Below are 17332 nucleotides of genomic sequence, written 5' to 3' on the forward strand. Positions count from 1 at the left end.
CAAGACAGCTTTCCAGCCATTCTTGCCCCAACCGGTAGCACTGCAGGATGTTTTGGTGACCCAAGTGCAGGACCCAGCACTTGGCCTTATTTAAACCTTTACAGTAGGCCTTGGCCTATTGATCCAGCCTGTCCAGATCCCTCTGTGGAACATTCTACCCTCCAGCAGATTGACAGTCCCATCCAGCTTGGTGAGGGTGCACTTAATCTCTCCATTAATACATCATCGATAAAGATTGTTGATAATAGACAAAGCACCATCAGCTGGGCAAGTGAGGTGATTATCCTGCTCTGCTCTGCACTGCTGGGGCCTTACCTTGAATATTGTTTGTAGTTTTGGGTGCCACGATATAAGAAGGTTATAAAGCTATTAGAGAGTGTCCAAATAAGGGCCATGAGGATGGTGAAGGGCTTTGAGAGGAAGCCATATGAGGAGCAGCTGAGGTCACTTGGTCTATTCAGTCTGGAAAGGGGGAGACTGAGGGGAGATCTCATCACACTCTACAGTTTCCTTGTGAAGTGGAGGGGCAGGCACTGATCTCTGTGGTGACCAGTGACGGGACACAAGGGAACGGCCTGAAGCTGTGTCAGACGAGGTTGAGGTTGGATATTAGAAAAAGGCTCTTCACCCACAGGGTGCTTGGGCACTGGAACAGGCTCCCCAGGGTAGAGGTCACAGCACCAAACCTGACAGAGTCCAGCAAGTGTTTGGACAACACTTTTGGGCACATGGTGTGACTCTTGGGGAAGGTCCTATGCAAGGCTGGGGTTGAACTTGATGATCTTGGTGGGTCCCTTCCAACTCAGCTTCTTCTGTGATACTGGGAAATTAAACAGGACTGGGTCCCAATACTGAGCCATTGGGAACACCACTTGTGACTGGCCACCAGCTGGATGTAACTCCATTCACCACCCTCTGGACCCGGCCATTCAGCCACTTTTCTACCCAGTGAAGAGTGCACCTGTCCACGGCATGATCAGCCAGTTACTCCAGGAGCATGCTGTGGGAATTCAGCAGTAGGAATTCAGGAATGTGTCGTCTTAGGCAGCACACAGCACAGCTCCTCACTTTAAGCTATTCTCCTTTACTTTGAATCCCATGAATACAATGCCAGAGTGGTTGCACCATCTGGCTGAACGCTGAGGGAAAAATAATGACAGAAAAGTCAGTCTGGCATCTTCATGTGGGTTAAGAAAATTTGTTTGGATATCTCTATTTCTAATGAGTGGAGTTACTAACAAAGTTGTCAGAGACTCTCCTGCTACATTAACTCCGAGTGATAAGTATTTAAAGTGTAATGCTATCAGACTTGCACATCTTGTCTGCCTCACTGAGCCATGCCAAACTGTTCCTGTGAGACTCTTGGAAGGATATGGCATCTGACAACAAATCCAGGCTGCTTCCAGATAATGCTGAAATTCTTATGCTCTTGAAATATAATCCATCCACAAATGATTTAAATTATCTATATATCTATCTACCTTGTCTTTTCAAAGTATGGAACTCAAACAGCTAATTTCTAAAGCCTAAAATGTCTGCACAACTTGACCAGGTACTGACTTACAGGAAATTACACATATTTCATCTCATAGGGAGCTTATAGCATCTGCAATAGTGTATCTTCCCTTCAAAATTGATCACATAACATGCACTTGCTACATCTTCACGTAAGCAGCACTTTAAATATTTTATTAAGCTATGGAGTACAAAACTCCAGTGAATCATGCTAATATTTTACAAGACAAGCCAATTCTGTATTATTAAATAATTCAACTTTTAAAGCAAATAATATTCTACTTTTACATTTATTCAATATATATTTCTGCCAACTCATTCAATAGATGTTGCTATTAAAAAGCAAGCTAATCTTAACATTTTAAGTGGGAAGTATTCAGTACCTAACAAATCTAAATTTAAAATTACAAAGTTATACCATAAACTAATCTTTGGATGCAAAGACAGCTGGGAAGTACCCTTATATCACAAATGGTAGACATTTTACTTAAACTTTTGCCCTTACCATTAAAGACAGAAATACAGCATCAAAAAAACTCAAAGTGTCAGCTCAGACAAGAGAAACAAGTAAATAATAGTAAAATAATCATGGTTTTAATTTTACTCAGTACTCTTTGAGCATCAAGGGCTGATGTGCATTGGCTGACATGCAGATTGCTTCTTCCTTCTCACACTGGTGGGGAGAGAAGGCTCACAGCAAATCAGATTTTTTTTTTTTTGTGCTGCCACTTCCTCTGTGGAAAATAAAACTGAAGCATTCTCTACTAAATTCAGTAAACAGAAAAACAGAAGGGGCAAAAAAGTGATAAAAACTGTCCATGAGTTTGGCAGAAAGATGACATTAACTGAAAACTGTGTCTTTATAGAAATGGAGATAGACTATCAAAATATTCAAGGACAGTAAGACTCAACCCAGAAGGCTGAGTGCTTTTCATATAAGACAGCCAGGTGTCCAGCAACAGAAATGTGATTTAGAATAACTTTCTTCATGAAAGGAACTATGACAAGAACTTTTGACTGCAGTTTAGAAGAAAATGGATACTATGCATCAATGAATGCAATATTATATAAACATATCTGGAAAACCCTAGACTCCAGATTGCCAGAAGCTGAGATTTTATATAAATAAACTATCACCATGCAAAAAAGGAATATTACACATTACTTTATAAATAGACTGGTCTCAACTGGAATAGAGTTATTGCATAATTTTAACATTCCTAATGTAATTTTTACATTAGATATATGACTTTTTTATCTTATGCTGAAATTGCTCCACCTTGCTAAAGAACAATTTCTCTAATTTTGGGCATCATATATATAGAATGCTTTGCAATACTCAGAAGATGTAAAAATGCCTACCTTATCATTTAAAAAAAAAACCTTTTTTGGCAGCATTTTGGTTCTGTTTTAAATTATTCCATAATGTGCAACCCAGCCAATAGAGTGCTCAATCACATGGCAAGTATGTCACGCCATATTAAAGGCCACACAGGACTTTAACAAAACTCACACTAAATATGGAATAGTGAATAAGGCCCAGTAAAACTGTATTAAAATATGATGCATATTTTAGCAGAATATGCATCATATTTTATCACCCTGCCAGTGAGATTGAATGGCAGCTACTGTTACTTTGTGCAACATTACTATTTAGTCTGCTATCACAGAATAAAGGCCAATATTGCTAGGCCTTATGCATATAAGAACCAAATATTCCTCATCTTAAGAGCTATAATACCATTGATTCAGAATAAAACTGTATTTAGAATATATGTGTTTAAAAACCCTAACTAATTTAATCCTAAATATTTGAATCTTGTATATCAATGTACACTAACTGCATCTGAAAAATATGGAGGAAAATAAATCTATTAATTTGGTCATGTTTCTGAATAGAGAGATTCCATTGTGATCAGTAAAAAATGCCCTAGTGCTATAGGTTTTCTAGCAGCCCTGTCTCCTACACTGTCCTAAATGCAATGTTTGGTCAGTTCCATGATGGTCCAGTTAGTGATAAATGGTTCTACAGATCATTACAGCCCACCACTAGAAGGAAGACAACTGAGGAAGAACAGCTTCAACACTCAGAAGACTGCACTACAAAAGGCATCCAGTGTTAGAAATTATCTTTCTACTTCTGATGGAGGTATCTGTCTAAAAAGCAGTGTAAGGGATAGGATTCCTGAAAGCATATGCAGAACAATGAGAAAGTTAGTTTATTCCAAACATGGTGGAGAAAGAGATAACTTATTTGACAGTGAACAGTTACAAAAGCTGTGTAAAACTATAACCAAATAAGCAGAAACAGGAATTACTGTAGTAGGGTAGACCATCAAGAACAACACCCTGTCTGAAAGTGGCCAGTATAAAAGGAGGGAATTAATGCCTTCCAGTCTGTTTATTCACTAACAGCTTGCTCTTTCTCTAAACAGCCCAAAAACTCATGCTCTCACTGATGTCTTGTGGCATTTTGTTCTGCAGGCTAAACATGCACTATATAAAAACGTATTTTCTTCTATCAATTTCAATTTAAATTCAACTGATTACTTCCTTGTTCTTGTATAATGAGTATGTACTGTTTGCCCTGCAGTACACAAAGACAAGTTTTTATAATACTACTGTTAGGTTCACTTTATTTTTAGGGTGAAACACACAAAAGCATTAAGAACTAATTGCCTAAAGCAAAAAAAGCAAAATTTAGGCTTTTTATGGGTCAGGCAAAGGCAACTGTGGAGAGGAGGAAAGCTATTTTCAGATACCTGTTGTTTCAGTTCAGAATAAATCAAAACTGACATTTGGAAGATGACAGAATAGAAAGTGACTTGAAGAGAGGTGAAAGACAAAAGAAAAACAATCCTTACATTTTTTGCATTTTTTTTCTTTTACCTCTAGGTATCAAAATATCCACATATATTTGGATATATCTGGGATGCTCTAAAACTTTCTTTCATGCAAGCAAAAAGTCCACTGATCTGTTTTATTTGACTCATCTATTGCCCTTGAAATTTGAGAAAAACTCTGGACACAATAGCAATCACCTGCAGAGAAGACCACTGTTGACTCAAAAGATCACTGTACTTTACTGGACTCTTCCAGCTAAGGCAATAGCATTCTTTTTTCTGTAATCGCAAATTAAATATTTTATGAAATCAGCACACCAATTTTCACATTGTGGAGCACAGGTTAATCTTCCCCTCAAACCAACTCAAATCTGCCAGTATCTATCTCTATTAAAAAATATCTATTTGCCTCTAAGGTGTGTTGAATCTGTGGACATTATTACATGAATTACCACATTTTTAAGCAAGCCCAGGCAAAATGTCTTATGCATTCTGTTAAGGTCCTCAGTCTGTTAGCCTGGATTCACTCCAAGGCACAAGACGTAATAGACCTTAGACACTTAGGATTACAAACACATCAATTGTGTTCTCCTAAGGCTCCAGAGGTGGAAAAAACTTCTATCAAATCCACTTTGAGTGAATGCAAGTTGAGAGAAATGTAAATTTTAGTGTATCAGGATCCAACTCCTCTGCTTAGAATTCAACAGTACTCCTAATGACCTGGGTTTGATGTTTAACATAAAGGTATTGTTGAATTCCTAGGAATAAAAACTTAACTATTCTGTATGGTATTGAACAAAACTGTGATGATTGTTCACCTGAACAAAAAATAAATGACCATATTTTTCCTCCAAATGGTCCCAATTCATAATGCATCTATCTGGAGATAGAAGTAATCAATAATTCTGCTTTTCAATAACATAGTGGAACTTTCTACAAAAGTTTGGCAGCACCACGAGGCCAATGTAAGCAAGTAAGACATAAGGGTAGCTGAAATTTTATCTTTTTATTTTTCTGATGTTTAAATTGGAAAGAATAGACTTTCAGACAGAACACACTTATAAGGTTTGGGAGCTCTGCCTCAAGTACATCATCACTAACACATGCAGAGATAGTCCACATCTATCTGTGTGCAAAGACCTAGAAGTTTATTTGTCATTTCCATACAAAGAGATCAATTAATCTTAAGAAAGTTAAAGAAAGGAGGGATAAATCCAGCTGCAGCTATTTTAGTTTGCTCCAACTTCTCTCATTTAAGATTTTGTTTTTGTCTCTCCCTGACTTTCTTGAATGCAAACCAGCTGAATTTTTCCCTCCTGGGAGTGCGTTATCCTGCTTTTTTGTTTGTTAAAAAAACCCTATGACATACATTACCTGTCAGAACAAGGAGAAAAACATTAAATGTGGAAACGATGGTGGTCCAAGACTGTGATCAATCACGGTAATGCACCTACTGACTGGTGTGCCCTCTCTCTGCTGACAGACCTTATTCATGCTGGATTGAACTGGGTTTTCTGAGAGAGACCATGACCCTCACCTGCCACCTGACATTAGAGACCTCTCCCTGATTCACTAATGGATAGATCACATCAATAAATACAAGTCCTTGCACTGAGTTGAGGAAACAGATAGAAAGAAAAGAATAATCTCTGCCGACTAGCATTATAGGAAAGATGTAAAAGATAACAGAAATTACTGGTTAGGTTTCATGTGAACTCTGGTTCATTGATGCATGAGAAAAGCTTTCCCAGCAGGCTCTAGCAGGAATTGGATTTTTGTTTCTCTGTGAACACTTTATGCCTGTCTTCATCTTCTTTTAATATTCTTCTGAGATGAAACCTTGTAGCTGGTGGTGTTTGCCCTTAGCACAGGCTTATGACTGACTTCCACAGAACCATATGGCTGCATTTAACATAACTCCAAGCCAGCACAGAAACTGTGTTATGCTGTGAATTTGTCTTAGTTTATTTTCTGGGCAGAATTACAATCAAAAAATTTCTTAGGAAGAAATAAAAGTGAATTTCCACCTGCTTGGAGTCATTATTAATGCTATCACAATCCTGGAAAAAGCTTCAAGATCACAGCAGATGAAATGATGATCAAAGTTTGGGGGAAAGAAAGAAAGAGAAGACGGCTATTATCCCAGCTATTACCCATATGTAAAAACAGAGGAAACATCTGTGGGAAATGGAGATAAGCCCCTTCTACCAGATCATTCAAATGTTTCAGAAAAGCACTTTACATATGGCAACACTTGCTTGAATTTGGCTGGGTTTACACCAAGCACCTGCAATCTTTGCTCTGCAATCTGAGCACTGATATCCAAGAAAGAACAAAAGTCCTACTAGGGCTAAAGTGTCTTCCTTACTGCTTGTGTGCTCTTCCACATCTGTCTCCTGCAGGCTACAACTCCACTGCTGGCTGCTGGAAAAAGAATGGAGAAGTCAGACATAGCAACTTGCAGCTTGAAGCTTCAAAGAGCAATTCAGACAAGACAGTGTTCCAATCTGCTGTGAAAGTCACCACGACATGGTGACATGAAGAACTGAATGCTGACAAAAGCCCCAAACTTCCTCGGTGTGTTAGAATAAATCTTCCTTTTCATCACCCTTACCTTCCTGGTGGTACAAGAAAGAATATAGTGCTACAGGATGGAAAGGGCACCTGTTATCCTCTTACTTGTTTCTCCAAATTCAGATTTGGGCTGCTAGTTCTGGAGCCCAGAGAAGGAGTAGTTAATTTCTGCATATCTAGGATCAGAAGAACCAGAATAATCAGATGGCTCAGCCAAGCCTGCTCCTTTGTGCTCCTCTGCTATGCTGCACTCTGTGAAGATGAACAAGGGGAACAAACAATGCTAAGCCACACTTAGCAGAAATGAACAAGAGAGCCCAATGCAAAAAATGCCTTGTGCTGGGTGAACAAGGAAAGAAACTTGGCTCAGTTGTAGCTACTCATACTGTTTATTGCAGGACTGTCCCACTACTTCCCAGATGAGAGTGAAACTAGATCTATGTATTGCTGAAAAAACATCAAGTAGTTCTGTTTCCTTACAGGCTTCCCCTGGGTCTCTCAGAGGACTAGTATTTACACAGACTTCAACCTATGTTCCAGTAAATGACACGGCTCTTGATACTGTTGGTGATGTTCACTTCTGAAGAAGGCAGCAGTTGGGAGTGAACTTGGCAGCCCTTTACTGCACGTCCTTATACTGAATTCAGTATTTCTGATACAATATTCCTGCTATTACAGTTCTCCTCTCTCCAAAGGAAGGGCGAGCAGAGGAAAGCATCTGAATTTTGCAGTGAGGACCTGAAATGCTTATGTGAGCAGTAAGGATTCATATTACACTTCCTTATCTTCTCTGCTTTTCTCGAATCATATCCCCTACCAAGACAGTCAGAAAAGTTGTTTCTGAGACGAGGCACTCTAACCTTAGCCAGTTCCTATCTTAAATATTGAATAAGTTACACTTTCCAAGCAGAGAATCAAAGGAATGCAGAGTACAGCTACTCCTCCAATCTTTTTACTACCTTTGCTGTCTTCATAAAGTTGAAAGAGAACAATTGCTCTAAATGTCTCAAAAGGCACACGGAGAGTATTTCAAAAAGAAATACACTTTAAGAGGGACCCAGAGCTGCATTACGTACCAAAGGATTCATTCAGAAGTTGGAACAAAGGTTGAAGTTTTGTCTGGACTGACTGAGCATAGTCTCTCATATGCAACATGCCAAATTTAATAGAATTGAGAGACCACCATTCACGGATTCACAAAGGCAGAGGATTACATCTTGTGCCCAGAGGAGGGTGATGCTTTATATTTTATGGTACTCATTTTCACACATGCCTTTTTGCAGATGGTCTTCTCTTCATGCAATCAGCATTATCAGAGATACTGAATGCAGGCACTATACAGTCACCTAGGTCTTTGTTTTGCCATGACATTTGGTATTGTTTCCTCACCTTTTGAATGAATCTGTTAAAACCCCCTTCTGGTTCAACTTGACCTGCACTTACTGGGATGGCAAGCTCAGCTGCAGCCAAGCAACTGCAGAAAGCAGTTAGCTTTTAATTTTGCAAGTTTTTTGTGCTAGCTTTATGATTTTTTTTTTACTAAGGTGATTTTATTTAAGAAAGTTTGAAGAAACTTTAGAAATCATATTGAAAGCTTTCTCATCTCCATAGGCCATCACAGATAGAAAATCTATAGTTTGATTATTTCTGGCCTCTGTCACTAGTAGAGCATACTAGTAGCCAAGGTTTCTCCCTATACTGAGTCAGTGCCATAGGTGATGAGGTGCATCCAATTCAAAAGGATTTCACAAATAATCACAAGCAGTAAAGGACATGAAATTGTCTTTGTTTTCATTGTAGATACTCAGCCTCTAGTCCTCTAGCATTTTTCTATCTCCCACCTTGCTTAACCAACCAGTCTCAGTTCCTTCTTATGGACTACTGCAACTACCCATCTGGACCCCACTCCTACCCCTTTTGTACTCTTTCAGTTTTCTTCTCTACCACTCTTAAGTTTAATACAGCATGCCCTAAACTCAGCTTATCTGAACTTTCTCCCAGATGACAAAAATCTCAAATCAACCTCCTCGCAAAGAATTCCTACTTAAATACAACAGAAATTTTCTAGCATTGCAAAGGTATGAAATTTTCAGAATATGCAGGGACAACAGAAAACAGATAATACAGAATATAGAAAAATACAGCAATGGAAAATACTAGGAACCTTTATCTATAAGTAATATAAATACAGTCATTTGCTGATAGTGAATCTTACATATTTTCAGATTTTGACACCTTGGTAACTTAGGGAAGAGGACTATCAGGTTAGGTAAAAGGAAAACAGACTTCTTACTTCAAACTAAGCTGATTTGTCAGCAGGGACACAGTAACATATGTTTGTACATCAGAGAAAAGAATAAAGCCAACAATACATACCACTAAAATACATTGAGATTTCCAGCTGTCTTATGATAATTAATGCACAGTGAATAAATCTCTTGAAGCTATAAACAACTATTCTTTAGGCCTAGGCCTATGAAACATTAGAATTTCTATGTAAAATGTCATTCTAAAAACTAAAGTTGTCAAATTGATTAGATTTATATTCTCTCCGTAAACCATACAAATTAAGAAAGAGTATATCATAATGCATGACATGAAAACAAAGAAACAAATATATAATGATTCTAGCTGTGACACAGAATGTTAGTGACATTGATAAATTGAATTTTCATGCTGATAGCATGTTGTAGTCTCAAATCTATTATGCTTTGGAACTGATATATTATTATCTCTGGACAACTTTCACACCAGGAAATGATCCCTGCTAGCATAATTTTAAAAATGAAGGGATTACAAACAAGACAAATTTCATCGTATTGTCACCTGAATTAGTCTCAACTAACAGAAATTTCATATAACATATACCATTTGCTAAAATACTTACATTTGTTGATCCTATTACAAACATATAAAGCACAAACCAGGCACAGTTCTATTAACTATACTACAGCATTTATGCATCTGAACCAGTATTGTATGGCAATTGTTCTACAGGGAACAATAATATTTGGCTTTGTTCTGTTTAATACAATATGGTTACATTTTTACTTTGAAGACAATATACTGGGATCTTCTGGCAAATATCTGCACTATCTTTGAGTTTGCTGATAATGACTGACTAATTGAATTTAACATACCATTCTCTTCCTGCTGTTGATGTTAATTTGTGGCTAAGTGAAAGCTTAAGAGTTTTTGGGAGAAGCAGATCAATGTACTTTGTCAATATATATTACAGATTAATTAGTAGGCAACTGCGTATCTCCTCATTTAATCAAGTAGCACATTGTCCCTTTTATGAAGTTAGGTGTTACCATTAACAAAACAGAATTTGGACATAAAACTCTAATTTTAGTGGAGTATAAACAAACTAACAGAAAAAGCTAAACTTATTATTAACAATTCAGAAATGGTACTGCTTTGTCAGTTTTTTTCTGTGTGTGGATCATAAAAGAATTACACTGATTTGGCATAAGAGTGCCAAAAAACAGTTCAAAAATTAGACACAGATTATTGAAAAAGTTAAGTAGATCTGGAACAATTCTAAAATAGAAATTTTACTTAAACAAATTGAAATAATTATTTACATGGAATTCTCTATTTACAGTTACATATTTATAAGCAGTTGCAATCTGAAACTAGCTGGCAAAAATATTAGAGATTAGGTATGTAACTTCTGTTAACTTTGACTGGTCATTCTTTATGCTATAATATATGTCATAATATTTCTAAAAAAAATATTTGCCAAGTAGTAAATACACTACAAATGAAGGATCAGATCTGGCAAATGTGTAATCATGCAAATAGTTTACAACAGCCTGCAGAATTGGGCCACAGAGAATTAATACAATGTCAGTTGCATTCTTATTGTCTTAAGTCAAAGCAAGCAAGATTTGGCAGTCAAAGCTTACCGTTTTGTATCTGCTATGAGTCAGTATAACAAATTATTTAGACTACTTTTTTAAAAATCAGACATAAGGATGAGTACGTTCGTTCCAGATGTTTTCCTAATGCAATAATTTTTTTTAATCACACTTTGTCTTCTGTGTCAATAGTTAGCATCATGCAAACACTGAAGAGTCACATACCCATAACTGCTATCGTGATATGTTGGAGAAAACACATCCATCTCTATAAGGTTGTCATGACCATTTGCAAGGACTGCTTGACTTTCTAATTCTCTATACATAAAGATACAAAAAAATGAAATTAGAGGTGCAATTTCAAATTAAAGAACGGGATGATCCCACAAAAAAGAATATACTGACTCTGTTGTGTAACTTTGTGCAAAACTGAATGTGGGATTTATCTGCTGTTCATGCTGTCCCCTGAACTACATGCTGGATTGTATTCTGAAGACACTGCATTATAAGGCTGCCTTTAGGTGGTCATTACCCTTTGGTGATCCCTTATTTATGTGCAAGTCCTTGAATAAAATTCCTGACTGCTGCCTGTGGCAAGGCAGGCTTAAGGACTGAGCAGTGCATAGTGGGGGATGTTGTCTACTTGATGAGGCTGGACCAGAGATGGCTATCTGGCACAGCCAATCAGCAAGAAAAATATGCAGAGGGCTGGCTACCAGAGTGAATGGGGATCTCACGTTCTGCAAATGACAATGCACAGCAGCAGGAGAGGCAAAGGAAGAATCAGAGTCTCTGGTTCTCTCAGGGAATAGTGAGGAAATGAGGGAGAGAAATGAAGTAAGCCGCTATTATTTTGTTTAGAACCGTGTATTTCTTTTGTCCTATCTAAAACAGTGAATGATTAATGTGGGGAAAAATACTTGGGTCCATTCTTAGTTCAATGACTGTGTACCTCTGAAAATGGGAATGATAAACTCAAGGAACATGTGCAAATACTACTGAATTCTGGACTACTGGTGCTTGCCTAAGAGCCAGGGGACAAAACACACAGCATGATCAAATTCCAAGTACTTATGGTGACAGCAAGGGATATTTGAGCAGGAAAGATGCCAGAGGGATCAAGCAAAAATCTAAAGCAAGACACTATTGACATCAAAGAAAGCTTGTAAGCATATGGGCTTGGTGTTTTAGGATTCAAACAGATGCTCAGTGAGAACCTGACAGTAAGAGAATGTCAGATGGCAACAGAACTTTTTTGACTTTAGTATTTGAAAACAATACTTAATTTCTAATGTCTGTATATAATGATCCCGTAATTATGGTATGTCAATTTTTCAAATGCATTCATGCTGTCAGCAATCAAAGCAGAGTCCTGTTTTTTCAGCTTGCAGATCAGCAATGTGAGCACAGTGCTTAACAGGGTCTTCAGAAGAGCAGGACTTGAACTCCATCCCCAGTTTCTGCCTTTATTTTGTACCATGCACCTTCTCAACAGAAGTAACATCTCTGATCAAGTCAACGTGTGAAAACCTGGAAGACTTAGATCAGAACAATTTGAATTTGATTAAACCAGGCACTGTTTTAGTGGGTGGAATGTGTAAAATAAGTGGTTTGAGCAGACTTTAACCTCCAGCAACACTGTGCTTTTGCAGACAATCAATCAGCCTCTACACAAATTGATTTAAAACTTCCCTGCAAACTATCAACACCCTTTCCACACCTTCATCAATATTGAAGGCAATTGGATCTTTGGCAGTCCACCCCAATGACACATGTATGTTCATCACACTTTAGGAGTTTCTAAAGTCTCCACCTTCTAAAATGAACTTTGAATCAAGTTTACAGAACAGTTTTGAAGTAACACATCCCAGGAAATATTTTGTCTATACTATTTCTGAGGTATTCCGTACTTATAATTAAGTCCCTCAAAATGTTAAAATATTTTCTAGTCATCAAGTATTTCTTCAACCAATACCTTATTTTTTCTTGGTAAAATAAGTACCTAAGTAGCTCAATACAGTAATGTTCCTATGACTCTACGTTTAATACTAAGTGGTAAGAGAAGACTAAGCAGTATCTGTATAAACTATGAAAAACATGTTAGTTTCTTGGCTAGATTCTATAAAAAATTCACAGTCCATCACACAAAATACAGCCATCTTTCAGATGAGGTATTTTTTGCAGCAAATCTAGTAAGAAAAAGCGAAGGTCTTCTTTGATTCACTGGCACATTAGCACAGATTCTGAATAAAGTTACATAATATTCTCAGAGATTTATTCCTTGATTGGAATATGTCAATTTCCCCTTACCAACAAACTGATCTTTTACATTCAATGACTGAAATTAATGAGATACTTCCAAGGAAATGCACAAAGAGATGCTACCAGCTTATTTTTATCTACAAATGTATGAGTTCTAATATAGACCTCATAACGTACTTTTCCTGTGTGCATCTCTAACATTCTTAATTGACTGTGCATTAGAAAAATTTTGCACATTCAAATATTTAACAGAGAGAGCATTTAAAGAAGTGATTTACTATGTATTTTTAAATATCAAGAATTTAGATTCTACTAGAACTCAAAGTCATGAGAATGTTACTACTGATATTGGTAATCAAGAAATCATTACTAAAACTAGTAGCTGAATAAAAACTTAAAGCTCAATGATAATAAAAAACCCACTAATATTTAATTACTAAATGATCTTTGATCATATTCAAACATCTGACATGTAGTCATATATTTACATGACTTTGGCTGTCCAACCAGTTATTCAAAGAACAAAATGGAAAGATTTTGATTTCTTCAGAAGTTCATATTATTCTCTAGTGCTGGCTCCTCCAGCAGATCTATTTGCTCTACAAATGAACCTAACTTACATCTGGCTAGGGAACAGTCAAATAGTAAAGATCATTAAATGTTCAAGGAAAGGTCCTGCAGATGGCAGGAAACCTACAGGAAATCTTCTACTACTGGCTTGGTTTTGGTTTTTTTTTTGTTACTGTAGATTTCACTGAGCCGAAATAGAGGGAAGACAATTTCTGCCTCTGCTTGGTAATCTCATTGTCATTTAAAGATGGCATCAAGATTAAAGAAGAATTCACATAATTCAATTTATTCAAGTTACAGTTTAAGGTCCTCATAAACATACAAGCAAAGAGTATTTTTATATTTAAAAAATGTGAATTGGAGTTTCTGTTGGACATCATTGACCTGTAACCTCACAGTTCATCTTTTTAGCCAGTAACAGTACTGCTTCACACAAATCCATTAGCTCTTGTTAACAGAACTTTGCACAGAGCCAAATTGCAGTATATTCTATTACAAACACAGCTGAATCCAATACTATGGACTATACATCTTTTGAAATCACTTTCACTACTACTGCAGAGCGATAGGGACTAAAACTTCCCCCAAGCTTTGGAAATACATCCCTCTCTCCTACATGCACATACACAAACCCAGCCAATTCACTGCCCAGCTATACATGACAGCAAACTGTATGTCATTTTTATGCCACTCATCATCAGTATGAGTCTAGAGAGCAAGAAAGACAGTTGTGTATATAGGCTGACATTCACATCCTCTCCCTCTAAATGGCTGCCATCTAAGTAAAAATTATTTAAAAAAGAGAGAAGGAAAAAAAGCCCCAACAATAAACATCAACTAAAATATTGCCAAAGAGGAGATAAACTTTTTTTAGTCCAAGAAAAGGGTGAAGGAAGAGACCTACCGCAAAGTTGTTAATATAGTTGATACTGAGCCTGAATATCACACTCAGTAGGGAACCTTAACCAAAAGGGGAAAAATCAGTGACAAAGAGGGGTTCTACACCTCCAGAGTTCCAACCAAGTAAGACTGTGAGAAAAACCACAGTCATAGGGCTCTGTCAGTTTTTACATGAAATTTTTACATTTTACCTCATTCACAAGTGTTCAAAACTTGAACAGTCAAAATACCCTTAGGTTTTAATCACAAATGTATAAAAGAGGAAAATATTTTACTCTGCAAAAGATACTTAAGGTTGAAAGTGGCATTCTCATTCAAGTAGTCCTACACCTTTATCAAGACAATAAAAAAATATATGGCAAGAGAAGCAAAAGACTTTACCCTTCGACTTAAGATTAACTACTCTCAGGAAAACATCAAACATCTTTTTCCCCACTACAAACTTATTTGTTCTATAAGAAAATTCTTTCTTAAAGTACTAAACTGTTTGAATATGATGATGAAATCTCTTCAACAGAATGCTGTTTCACAGTGCTTATGTCTCAAACAGCACAGGAGAGTCCATGAAAACTAAGAGAAGGAATAACCATTCCAAACTGTCTAACACAGGAGTTGCCTGAAACATCTATGGCAACAAAAACTACTTAAAAGAGAATCTTAAGGCCATGTATGTTTTAAATTGGTCAAAATCATCTTTACTTTGCTATTAAACATAATTTAAAGGGATTCAAAGAATAAACTGAAGGGATTTCATAAACACTTTCAAGAATTACTGTCAACTTCAATATAGTAATAAATGCTCAGTTTAATAACTAAATTGGAATATTATGGCTTTCCTTAATAAAAAATTAGTGCTGATTGAGTGTTATATGAATACTAATTAATCACTGTAGGTAAATTCAGCTTTGTGCCAGTAAGTCCTATCAATTTTTATAGGTTATTCTGCATCTAAAAAAACTATTGTCACTCTTCATATTAGCTGCTTCTTTCCTAGAGCCAGTTATCAATGACAAATTTATCATTACACCGGAACTCAGTTCTCTTTTGTCTCACCAAATCTAGCACCTTTAAAAATACCTAGCTTCACATAAGTATTTCTTTAAAGGTACCAAGTACAAGAGTTAAAAACTATTACTGAATGTTATTTGACATTTGATCTGTATGACAGTACATATTTGACACATTTCTGGCAAGCAAGGCAAGAAATTTCTTCAAACAAAAGTAAGGCAAAAGTCACAGATTATGAACAGGAAGGAAAACACTTGTCTGGAAAAATTAATATACTCTAATTATTCTGGAATAGGACTGTAAGGGAGAAGAGTGCCATTGAGGATTTTAAAGAGAGGACATATTTTTCAGGACTGAAAACTTTCCAGTTTTGCTTGCTGAATGGGGGGAAGTATTCGCTGCGGGTCAACTGTCGTTAAGTTAAATGTTTTCTTTAGCATTGCCACAGTGTGTAGTAGTACCTAAGTAATTACCTGCTTTCCAGAGGTGCATTACTGCCAAGCACCCAGCTGTCCTGCAGCTGGACTGACTCAGGTGTGGTTTGCAGCTCGGCGGGCAAAGCAGCCGGCGGGGCCGGACTCTGATTCCTCCTATTTGTCAGTGAGTTTCTGTTAAGTGAGGTGATGGATGGGTGATGCTGTGCTGAATGTTGCTTGTGAGAAGGTGGCAAAGGCTGCAGGGTCGACTGGCCTTGGTTATTTGGAGGTTGTTCTAAGAAGAAAGAAAATTAAAGTTCGTTATACAACATCTTGGCATTTGCTACAACCAAAGCAGAATGAGAAATTCAATATAATCCTATCATCTAATATATTTGCATATTATTCTATTAGCAGACATTCAGTGACATTCTGTAAGAGCAAGTTTACCCTTGATACACCAAGTTCTAATTAATACACAACAGATGGTAAAATTGCTTTTGGTTTTAATTTGTTTCAGTTTTTTTTTTAATCTGGTTTTATTAACACCTACAGAAAATAGCATCTGACAGATCTCCTAATGCGCCTTTAGACTTCAGCTTTTTTTAACAAACCAACCCTGAAATTAAATGGGTAATTTCAGTAGAACACAAAGGTTTTCAAAATGCATATAATCCCTATAATTATTTAATGGAGTTTTTAAGCTTTATTTAACTGCAATAAATTATTACAAGCTAGTTGCTAAACAGCAGTAGACTACTCTAGTTTAGTGCATTTCAAATAAGGCAGATCTGCACCATGATCTGCTAATAGATGCTAAGTATTCTTTAGCAGAAGGTCACTCTGTGAAGCAGATGTTGCTTCATGGATATTTAACAGACTGATTCACATCTGATTACAACGTCAGAAGACTCATATACTTAATGACCGTCACATCCATTAGAACACACACAGAACAGATTTTCCAATTTCACACCATGCAATATAAATACAGCTTGGAGGAAGTCACAGGTGATAAGAGAGTCAGGCCATCGAAACAAAAGGAAATATTTTCTGACTTAACCAAAGCACATGACACCCATAAAGCTTAAACTCAAAACCTCAGAACAGCAAAATCTACAATCAAATACCTCCATCAATGTTAGGTTTTAACAATCTGTTCCATAAAATCACTGGCAAATAAGTCATAAATATAAGACAAACCTTTTACAACACAGTGCACACAAAACTAAAGAAACCTTGACACTTAATTTAGCACAATTTAGCAATGACTGATGACACCTAAATATGTAACACTTAACAAATATGTAATTAAAATTGCAATCTATTTCTTACACTAATGTAGCAGAACATACTTCATAATATAAATGCAAGTGTTAAG

At 36.7% G+C, this 17332-nt stretch overlaps 1 protein-coding gene across 14 annotated transcripts in view; it reads right to left on the reverse strand.

Moving 5' to 3' along the window:
• TENM3 (teneurin transmembrane protein 3) overlaps positions 1–17332 on the reverse strand; it is a 469046-nt gene that overhangs the window by 120839 nt on the left and 330875 nt on the right. For all 14 annotated transcript variants that reach the window (XM_068187008.1, XM_068187012.1, XM_068187010.1 and 11 more), the window contains 2 exons: positions 16009–16246; positions 11021–11113 (listed from right to left, as the gene is read on the reverse strand). In XM_068187008.1, the coding sequence (XP_068043109.1) occupies positions 11021–11113; positions 16009–16246 (331 nt within the window). The remainder of the gene's footprint in view (positions 1–11020; positions 11114–16008; positions 16247–17332) is intronic.

This window comes from Anomalospiza imberbis, chromosome 4 (genome assembly GCF_031753505.1).
Source record: "Anomalospiza imberbis isolate Cuckoo-Finch-1a 21T00152 chromosome 4, ASM3175350v1, whole genome shotgun sequence".
In the NCBI taxonomy this organism is placed as follows: Eukaryota; Metazoa; Chordata; class Aves; order Passeriformes; family Viduidae; genus Anomalospiza; species Anomalospiza imberbis.